The following is a 10,879-nucleotide window of genomic DNA, read 5'->3' as shown; positions in this document are numbered from 1 at the left end:
TTCATTTATGAAGAAGGAAATACTCAAATGAATATTGTTTATATTTTATTGTGTTATTTTGATTATTCATTTTATTGAATCGTTTATCTTTTTTATTTATATTTTTATATTTAATAACTTCTTCATTTCATTCAATTTCATTTCTTTTATCACATCATTCATTATTTTTCATTTATTATATTTAATATAATGTTGATTATAATTATTGATTGTAATTTTCATTATTGATTTTTATTGGTGATTTGTTTATTTTATTATCTTATAATCATTCATATCATTTATTTTCATAATGAATGTATTTCTGTATGTTTTGTATTGTTTGAATTTGTTTTTATTAAATATTCATTTTGACTATCATCGTGTTATTTATTAATTCTAAAGAAAATAAAACATTGAAATGATGAACAATGTGTTTAAAATTAAATATACACTATTATTTGTTTTGAATATTATTTATTGATTAAATAACAAATGAAATATATAAATTGAATGAATAATAATGATAATTCATTTAATAATATTTATTATCATTTAATTTAATTGTATTTGTTGTGTTTTGTTATTAAATGAATTATAAAAATGAAGAATGGTATTGTTTTATATTTTCTTCATGTTAATTACACAAATGTTATATTTAATTTTCTCTTTATTTTATTATTTATTTTATACTTCTATAATGTCTCTTTGAATATGTCTTTTCAAACATAAAACGATATAAAAATTAAATAAAAATATGTTTTAAATGATATAAAAGTACCATGTATGTTTATTATTTGTTGTTGAAAAATATTGTTAAATATTATTCTCAACATACATTAATGTTGTTTTGTATAATGAAGAATAATTCAAATATTAGATAATTGAATTTCATTTATTTGTTATAACTATGTGTTGATATTGATTCTAAAAGTGTAAATAATTTAAAATATTCAATGAATTTCAATATAATTTATTAATTTGTATGTTTTATTTATTCAATTCTTATTAATTTTCATTTTATTCTTTCTTCATTTTTCTTCTAATATTAAATGACAATTATAAATCTTCATTTTATTATTTGTATCATTTAAAAAATATTCTAATTGTTAATTTATTTCACTTTAGTAATTGAAAAGAATTATAATAGAAAATTAAATATAAAATGATTGTTTGATGTTGATTTATTTATTCTTTATGTTGTTATATTGATTTATTGTTTATACATTTATATGTTATTTGTATGATTGATGAATATTTTAATAATGTATTTTGATATTCATCATAAAATATCATTATTTTGATATTAAAATATTCAAATTACATTCAGTTTATATTAATTCCATTCATTATTAAATTAATTACATCATACACATTTAGTTTAACTCATTTTCATTATTTGTATTTTATTTGTTTGTTTCATTATATTCTTTATTTCATTTCTTTATTCTTATATTCTCATTCTTCTTTATTTATTTTTTATTTCTTATTTTCAATTTCTTTGTTTTTATTAAATTAAACATTGATGAATTTAACTTATTTGATTTTTCTATTAGTTCAAACAAGTTTATTTCAAATAATCAAATAGTGAATTTAATATTATCATTTCTTCAATTACATCACAACACAATCAGGTTGATTTATATTACGTTTGTTTTCTGTTATAGTTCTAGTACTAATTAATTTCCATTCACCTTTTATTTCTTCTCCATTATATTTAATTTTAATTTCTCTTCTGTATGTATTTATTTCATATGTTATATCAGACTTTGTTTCTTCTATTGTTTTACCTTTTTCTTCTTTTTTCTTCATATCGAATTTCTTTATATTCACCGTTTAGTTTCTTAATTTCTTCTTCATCAATTAACTCCATTCCTCTTCCCCATTCAATTAATCTTTCTATTTCTTCTTCTGATCTGATATTATCATATTCTTCATCTGGTTGTGAATCTACATAATACATTGGTATATCAAATTCTTCATTTGTCTTATTTATTTGATTTATAAATGAAATTAATTCTTCTTTGAATTGTTCTTTGTTAATTTTACCTTTTTCAATTTTCTTTGGTGGAAGAGAATTATAACATTCAGTCCAAACAATACAAACATGTTTCCAAATGTCTTTTATTTTGAAAACATCATTTATAGTTTCAATAACTTGTTTAATATTATCAGTAAATTTACAATTAGTAAATTCTATTGTTAATATAATTCCTTGTAACCCTTCAGCTCTAACACAATTAACAATATTCTGAATATGTTTATTATCAAAATTATTAGTATCATTAATACCAGGTGTGTCAATAACAACTACATCACTTCTATCTCTTTCTCCAAAACATTTAAGATGTTTATTTGCTTCTGAATTTAGACTATCACCTACTTTAAAAATATTCTTCTGTAAAATGAAATTACCAAGTGAACTTTTACATTTTCCTGATTCTCCAATTCAAAGTAATTTGGTTTGTTTTTGTTTTAATTCATCTGTTTGTAAATTCATTATTTATTTTTAATTCCTATTTATTTAAATATTATTTCAGTGTATTTATATTTATTTTTGTTTTAAAATATCAGATATATATGTATTAGATAAAAAGAATAAAACTAGTCTATTATTTGATATGATTATTGTGGCTGATCACAATATTAATTGAGTGTGTTGGAAGAAAAGAAATATGTATAATGAATTAAAGAATATTCTAATGAAAATAGAAAAATTAAAAGATGTCAGAATAATTCCAGTAGTAATTTCAATAAATTGATTAGTAAATAAAGAAAGTAATAAATTAATTAAAGAATTAACAATTGACATTGACATCGAGAAAGAAATTAAAAACCATGTAATAAAAAACATGATGTAATGTCATGGAATACTGCTTCTATCACAACCAAACATACTCCGTAGAGATGGTAGAAGAAAACATATGGAATTAGTCAGTCTTTAATGAAAAAAGAACAATAAAATTAATTCTTATTTAATTACTTTTAATTTAATTTTTTATTATATTATTAACTAAAAATAAAATAAAAGAAAAATTTCTTAACATCATTTAGTATGTTCAGTTTTTCCTCTAAAACTGCTATTTCATCCAAATCTCAACAATACATACCTACAAAACCTATGGCTGCTCCTCGTAGGGTTGAACAATTATCAGTAAATTCTCCTCTTAAAAAAGAAATTGAAAGTAAACCAAAAAAAGATGATGAAAAAAAGCCAACCCAATTGTCGTTGGATATGTTTGATATTGGAAAACCACTTGGTCAAGGAAAATTTGGAAATGTTTATCTTGTAAAATACAAAAAATAGTTTGTTTTAGATATTCATTTATTAAATAAGGAGGAGTTAATTCTTTAGTGACTATGTTTGTGCATTAAAAGTTATATTTAAAAGACAATTACAAAAATGCGAGATGGGAATTCAAATGAAAAGAGAGATTGAATTACAATCTCATCTTAATCATCCTAATATTCTCAAATTATTCGGATTTTTTGAAGATAAAAACAGGTGGTTCCTTGTTCTTGAATATTGTAAGAAAGGTGAATTATATAGGTTATTACAACAAGCTGGTCGTTTTGATGAAAGAAGAGCTGCTCGATACATAAAAGCAACAACTGAAGCTTTAAAGTATTGTCAAGAGATGAATTGTATTCATCGTGATTTAAAACCAGAAAACATCATGATAGATCACAATGATCAAGTCAAATTAGCTGACTTTGGATGGTCTGTTCAAGCCAAGACAAAAAGAAATACTTATTGTGGTACATTAGATTATTTATGTCCTGAAATTGTATTAGAAAAATATTATGATGGATCGATTGGTCAATGGTGTTTAGGAGTTTTAACATTTGAACTATGTACTGGTGAACCTCCATTTCAATCTAACAGTCGTGAAGAGGTTATGAAAAAAGTCAGAAATGTTAAATATTCTTTTCCAAGCTATCTCACAAATGATTGCAAAGATTTTATTAACAAACTAATTCAATATGATCCTTCTAAAAGAATGAGTTTTGCTGAGTGTTTAGTTCATCCATGGATAGTCAAAAACACAACAAATTGACTTTTATTTTCTCGTTATTTTATTTTTTTGTGTATTTAAACTTAAAAACAATAATTAATGGAAAAACAATGGGAAAAATATCAAATTTTACATTCTAAAGATGTAATACTTGAAGACTCACATGATTGGACATTAAATACATTATCACGTGTTGGTGTTTGTTTATTTTGTTTGTTTATAAGTAGAACATTATTAATTGATATGATAAATTATTAATAATTAGGGATTGGATATTTCATTTTCAACAAATCATCAAAATCTTGCAATTGGTTGTTTAGTTGTTTGTGAATATCCTTCTGGAAAAGAGTTATTAACATTAACATGTCGTAAAATAATTACAATTCCTTATATTTCAGGATTTCTTGGATTTAGAGAAGTAGAAGTTTATCATGAACTACTCAACGATTGTAAAGAAAAGTACCCTGAGTTATATCCACAAGTTGTGCTTGTTGATGGAAATGGATATTATCATCCTCGAAGATTTGGTTCTGCAACTCATGTTGGAGTTTATTGTGATATACCATCAATTGGTGTTGCAAAAGTTTGTGTTTTTTGTGTTTTATCCACAGAATAGTTGTAAGAATGTAGACTGTATTATGTGTTGATGGGATAGGAAAGAAGGAGATTAATATAATTACTTCACAAATCAAACCAGGTGAATCAACTACAGTTAGTACTTCAAATGGAGAAGTGTTATGTGAGGTTATAAGAAGTAGAGGTGGTAGTATAAATCCAATCATTGTTAGTTGTGGGAATAAAGTTTCACTTTCAACAGCAGTAATTATCTGTAAAGAATGTTGTTTACATAAAATCCCAGAGCCTATTCGACTAGCTGATTTAATTTCAAGAAAGTTGTTAAGAGATGAAGGATTACTCCCACACATGAATTAGAGATAAGCAAAACAAAACGAAGATTAAAATTATTACATATAAATGAAAAGTCAACAATATATTTCTTTTCAAAAAAAAGGAATTAACAAATTAAACTTCAATCAATCATTTACAATGATTAAAAAAGATACAACTTGAAGAGATTTATCTGTCAAATATTGTATTATATTTTAATAACATAAAAACAGGTGAATTGTTTACATTAATAAATAAAAAATGTAAAGACTCACTTCAAATGTTACATATCAATCCATCATATTCTGTTGAGAAAGTTAATGAATATTTTCATATTAAAGAATGTAATTTTCAACTCCAAAAATCGTTTATAAAAGAAATGAAAGTATTCCCTCATCTTGAAACAGTGTGATTTACAGAACAAATTATTCAATTTCTTCCATTAATTCCTTCACAAATTAAATTGATTCGACTTCTGTTATTAATACAAAATCTACAATATTAAGAAATGATTATTAGAAAGTAAGAATTGCTTCATTAACATTAAAAAATCCTAAATACTCTTTTGATCTTTCAGAATTTACTTCTTTAACAAGTCTATCACTTAATATTAAGAAACACATAAGAGTTAATGATTTTATTAGAAATAAATATCATCGTTTTGAAAGAGTCTATGTTATGATGGAAGGATTTGTTGATATCAACTTTATTAATCACATTGATCAATTCAATATTAGAAAAGTAATTATTGAATTTGATAAACAAGAAATATTAGAATCAGTCATTAAAAATAAGAAACTCCTTAAAAGAATTACATTTTGTTACAAAGAATGTTATTGTACTATTTCTAATGATGGTATTATTCACAATAAACGATTAGTTGATGGATTTGAAATAACAGAAAAAGGATTTAATAATGATACAATACTTCAGTATTATCCTGAACATATAAAAATAAATGGATTTATCAACAAGAAAATTGAAATGGATTTTAGTTCATTCACATTCATAAAATCAATCAAATCAACAACATCTTCAATTTGTTTCAATCAACCAACTCCTTTAACACATTTAGATTCAAAATATTTCTATGAAATATCTTCTCTTAAAGAATTACATCTTCAATGAAAATATATTCAACATTTATCTCTTCCTAATAATTTAACAGCTTTAACAATTACTGATTTTATTCAAATTTCTCATTATTCTCAATTAATTCGACTTTCTTTGTGCTCAAACAAATCATTTCCAATTATGTTATATCGAATGTTAACATATTTGTCATTGTCATGTAATACTTGTGGTAGTCTTTGTTTATTAACACAATTAAAAGTGTTGTACTTAAACAAAATCATTAAAAGTGTTGATGTTGAATCATTTTATCCTACTTCATTGGAATTTTTACAATGTTATTCTAATTCTTTACCAAAGAAATTATTAATTACACAATTAGTATTAAATGATTCTTTAAACAACATAATATCCAATATTATTCACATCTTTGTAGTTTAAAAACATTGGGATTAATTTCATATTCAACTTTACTTCCTTCTTCTTTGACTTCTTTAACTGTATCATGTTTTGGTTTATCACAAAGTCATATATCATTTAGTGAATTAAATTGTATTAAAGTTAAGCAACTTCACACTGAAAAATGTAATACTCATAATGTAGAATTACCATCTTATCTTGATTCACTTTATCTTCATTATTCTGAGTTTAAAATAACCAATACAAATATATTTTATACTTTGATTCTTAATGAAAGTAAAATTAATGGAGAAATGATTCAAAAAGAATTTATAAAGAATTTCTATTGCAAAAGATCAAAAGAAAGTGAGTTTATTAACATTGAATTGTATTTATCACTTCCTCAAGTAAAATTTTGTTATTGTCAGAAATAAAAAATTTGTTATTTTTACGTTAGTTTTAAAACTAATAAAAATAATTAATTGATGAATAATGAAGTTTCAATATTCTTTTATGGCGATTCAAATCTTTATGGAATTGAAGCTGTGACTTATAAACGTTATTCTTCCAAAGACCGATTTTCTAACATTGTCATTGAACAATTAAAAAAAGAATTTACAAAAGTCAATTGTATTGTTGATGGAAAACCTGCTCGTTCATTGAAATATGAAAACATCCCATTTGGCATTACTAATGGATTAAAAGACTATGATCAATTCTTATTAAAGATTACCTCCAATCCATTTTCAACAAACAAAGTATTAATCCTTGCATTATGTATTAATGACATTCTTTCAAAAGCAACTTCACAACAAGTTATTGATGCATTGCAACAATACATCGAAAAAGTACAAAAACAAACAAAAATAATTATTTTAATTCCACCACCACTTCAATATTGTACATTTGATAGTTGGAAATCCACAGTAAATCCAGTGATTGCAGAATCATTGAATTTTGTTCATCAATTAAAAATTGTTGTTGAAATGTGGAAAAAGCAAGAAATAATAGATGGATTTGTTGATTTAGATGGAATGAGTGTTGGAGCAGATGGTGTTCATTTCACATCTGATTCACATCACAAAATTGCAGAAAAGTTACTTTCAATTCTTCATGATGTTTTAAATTGAATTATTTTTCGCAGAATTATAAAGTCAAACAGGAATAAGACACAATATAAAAGAACTTAGACTAATTGAAGAAGAAGTAAGACTTTTTATGACAATAAAATCAATAGTTATTTATGCTGATGAAGGGACTATTGATGTTTGTGTTTATTACTCAATAAAAATGCTTCATTCTCAATACCAAGAAGCTCAAATAAGAAAAATATATGCTAATGAGTTAATTGAAGGTAAATGGATTTATGAAACTGATTTGTTTGTTATGCCAGGTGGTGCTGATCGTCCATTTCACAAAAAACTCAATGGCAAAGGAGTTGAAGTATTAAAAGAATTTATTAATAATGGTGGAAAGTATCTTGGAATTTGTGCAGGAGCATATTTTGCATCATCATTTATTGAATTTAATAAAGATGTTGCAAATGAATTAACACTATGTGAAGAAAGAACATTAAAACTCTTCAATGGGATTGCTCATAAACCAATGTATCAAGGATTTGAAGAATATTCTGAACGAGGAGCTGTCATAATTCCTATTTATTATCAAAACAATGAAAAAGTCGAACTTTATTATAATGGAGGATGTTCATTTGTTGACAATTTAAATCAATACAAAGAGAGTCATTTTCTTGCAAAATATCAAAATGGAATGAATGCATTATTCTTTGACGTTATTGGTAAAGGAAAAGTTATTCTTTCTGGTCCTCATTTTGAATTAGACATAGAATGGTGTGGTAAAATGCTTAAAGAAAGTCAGAAAAGTGAATTTGAAATAAAGAGAAAACTCTTTTTGAAATATATTTTTTCATACTTTTAATTCCATCATTGTTTAATCATCTTCATTTTTATTATTTCATTTGATGATCACTACTATCAGAGTGTATAATGACATTGGAACATCTACTCTTTGTGTTTATAACACAATTCATTTATTTCATCATTTTTTCCCTTGTGCTAATGTTTTTGTAATTTCTTCTTCCGAAATTAAGACGAGTCAATGGGTTGAAAATACTGATTTGTTAGTCATTCCTGGAGGTGAGGATTTGCCATATCTTGACAAACTTCAGATGGATGGAATTGAATTGATTAAGTCGTTTGTTCTCAATGGCGGAAAGTTCTTAGGGATATGTGCTGGAGCATATTTTTCATCATCATACATTAAGTTCAATGCAAATTCACAATTACCCATTGAAGGAGAACGTTACTTAAAATTTTACGAAGGAAATGCAATTGGTCCAGTGTATGATGGATATCAACCAAATAGTGAGTCAGGTGCACATATAGTAAAGATAAAGTACAATAATAGTTATGCGTAAGTTTATTATAATGGAGGTTGTTATTTTGATGACAATAACAGTAAAGTAGAAGGTACTTATTTTGCGTTGTATGAAGATGGCAAACCATGTGGATATACTAGAAGATATGGAAAAGGCAAAATTCTCATCACGGGATTTCATTTTGAGTTTGATGAACATTGTTGTTCTCATTTGTTAAGTCAATTAAGGTATGACGATTTTGAATTAAGAAGAGAAAGTCTTATTAGATACATTTTATCATTATTGAGTGATTGATAACAAAGGGATATTGATTGTTTTGTACAGAAGAGAATAGACAACAAGATGAAGAGAGTCATTTGAGGTTAAAGTGAGATATGTTCAATAACATAATTAAGAAATGTACTAAGAAAATGAATAAAATCAAAATGGAATTTAATAACACAAAGAATATGAGTTAATAAAACAATAAAGACAAAATAAATCAATGGAGAATAACGAGGAGATTTAAAGAAAAAACAAACCAGTGTTATGATGTACAAATAATCATAACATAATACAAACATACTTTATTTGCTTAAATAGAAAGTATTGTTTTTTTGATTCATCATTTTTTCTTCTAATAAATTTGTTTTTTATTTTTGTTATTATAAAAATAAGTCAATTAAAAATAGAATAATTGATAATTTCATTTTTATATCATATCAATTCCTTATAAATATCATGTTATAATTAATTGTTAAATGGTTAGAATAATAAGGAGATAGTACATTGAATTTATTAATTCAAATTCAGATTAGTGTTTGATTATTTTTATTTTGTCAGTTTGAAGATAAACATGATATTCTTTCAGTGAATGAAAAATCCTAAATTAATCAAAATTATATGTGTTATGAATATTATAATAATAAATAGTAGTCATAAGACATATGAATAGATAAAATAAATATAGAATAACGAATATAAAGACAAGAGAAATATAAAAGGGTAAGAAAATGAAGAATATAAAAGACAATAAAGAAATAATTATGAAGATAAAATGAAAGAAAATTCACAATTGAAAATGAAATTACAAAGATATAACAAAATTCACAACAATTATATTTAAACAATAAATATGAAATAAATTAATGTCAATAAGAATTATTCATTTAATTCAATACATTAATTACAATATATCAAATACAAGAAGAAGAAATAATAAAGAATAGAAAATGAAAAAAAGAAATACATGAAATATAAAATAAAATAACAAATCATCATAAATATTTAAAATAAAGAATAAAATAGAAAAGATGATAAATGAATAAATTGAAGAAATGATAGAAAATAACAATAATATAAGAATAAAGAAGAATAACAATCACAAATAATGAATTTAAGTAATTTATATAAATGAATAAAATAAAGAATAACATCAAAATAATGATAGAAAAAAAAAGAATAATAAAATATATAAATAATATACAATAATACACGAAATTGAATTTATTTACATTTTATAAATTATCAAATATGTATAAAATGATAATAATTAAATGAAATAAATTTAATTCAATCAAATTACAACATAATAATATTTCCAAACACGAAATGAGAGCAATAAGAAATAAATAATAAAATATAGAATAAATAGAAATAAATTAGATGAAAAGATATTTAGAAACAAACAAAACATAAAATAATAATAAAAACAAATAATATAAAAAACAAAATGTAAAGTTGTAATAAATAATAGAAATAACAATATTTCATGAATAACAAATAGAAATGAATAAAAGAAGAAATATACAGATATATTCAAATATAATGTAATATTTAATTCAATTAATACAGATTTAAAAACAAATAAATAGAATTAAAATAAATAAAGAGAAGTAATAAAAACAATATTTAATTTACAATCAAATAAGTGTGAATTGAATAATGAACTAATTAGTTGAGTATATTTTATGTAATTTATCAAATAGACATTCATATAGAATGAATTTAGATGAATGAAAGTGGATAATTCAATAAATTTATTTATTTTTAACAACAGTTAAATGAAATGTTAGTTTATAATATTTCATTGGAAGGTATACATTTAACCGTTTGATAAATAAAAACAACAAATGATTAGTGAAAATATTAT

The 10,879-nt window shown here is 23.2% G+C and overlaps 6 protein-coding genes across 6 annotated transcripts, besides 1 other annotated feature; all 6 read left to right on the top strand.

Moving 5' to 3' along the window:
* Nucleotides 1-2,540: 2,540 nt before the first annotated feature.
* Nucleotides 2,541-2,963: a repeat region.
* A 68-nt stretch (nt 2,964-3,031) lies between these two features.
* EHI_193840 (protein kinase, putative) lies at nt 3,032-4,034 on the top strand (the record flags this gene model as incomplete). Its single annotated transcript, XM_644415.1, has 2 exons — nt 3,032-3,282; nt 3,332-4,034. 2 exons carry the CDS (start codon nt 3,032-3,034, stop codon nt 4,032-4,034), a joined length of 954 nt encoding a protein of 317 aa, XP_649507.1.
* Nucleotides 4,035-4,091: 57 nt separating this feature from the next.
* EHI_193830 (endonuclease V, putative) lies at nt 4,092-4,925 on the top strand (the record flags this gene model as incomplete). The annotated part of the gene is made up of 3 exons (XM_642757.1): nt 4,092-4,190; nt 4,258-4,575; nt 4,623-4,925. The coding sequence occupies 3 exons, from the start codon at nt 4,092-4,094 to the stop codon at nt 4,923-4,925; spliced, it is 720 nt and encodes a 239-aa protein (XP_647849.1).
* Nucleotides 4,926-5,558: 633 nt separating this feature from the next.
* On the top strand, nt 5,559-6,008 carry EHI_193820 (uncharacterized protein; the record flags this gene model as incomplete). The annotated part of the gene is made up of 1 exon (XM_001914249.1): nt 5,559-6,008. The coding sequence occupies one exon, from the start codon at nt 5,559-5,561 to the stop codon at nt 6,006-6,008; it is 450 nt and encodes a 149-aa protein (XP_001914284.1).
* Nucleotides 6,009-6,835: 827 nt separating this feature from the next.
* On the top strand, nt 6,836-7,480 carry EHI_193810 (uncharacterized protein; the record flags this gene model as incomplete). The annotated part of the gene is made up of 1 exon (XM_001914248.1): nt 6,836-7,480. The coding sequence occupies one exon, from the start codon at nt 6,836-6,838 to the stop codon at nt 7,478-7,480; it is 645 nt and encodes a 214-aa protein (XP_001914283.1).
* Nucleotides 7,481-7,568: 88 nt separating this feature from the next.
* On the top strand, nt 7,569-8,288 carry EHI_193800 (uncharacterized protein; the record flags this gene model as incomplete). Its single annotated transcript, XM_001914247.1, has 1 exon — nt 7,569-8,288. One exon carries the CDS (start codon nt 7,569-7,571, stop codon nt 8,286-8,288), a length of 720 nt encoding a protein of 239 aa, XP_001914282.1.
* A 43-nt stretch (nt 8,289-8,331) lies between these two features.
* Nucleotides 8,332-9,042, top strand: EHI_193790 (uncharacterized protein; the record flags this gene model as incomplete). Its single annotated transcript, XM_001914246.1, has 2 exons — nt 8,332-8,783; nt 8,829-9,042. 2 exons carry the CDS (start codon nt 8,332-8,334, stop codon nt 9,040-9,042), a joined length of 666 nt encoding a protein of 221 aa, XP_001914281.1.
* Nucleotides 9,043-10,879: the final 1,837 nt, after the last annotated feature.

The sequence above is a fragment of the Entamoeba histolytica genome, genomic scaffold, assembly GCF_000208925.1.
Source record: "Entamoeba histolytica HM-1:IMSS scf_1104750519205 genomic scaffold, whole genome shotgun sequence".
Lineage (NCBI taxonomy): Eukaryota > Evosea > Mastigamoebida > Endamoebidae > Entamoeba > Entamoeba histolytica.
The sequence above is the reverse complement of the archived record's forward strand: the minus strand, read 5'-3'. Positions and strand labels throughout refer to the sequence as shown.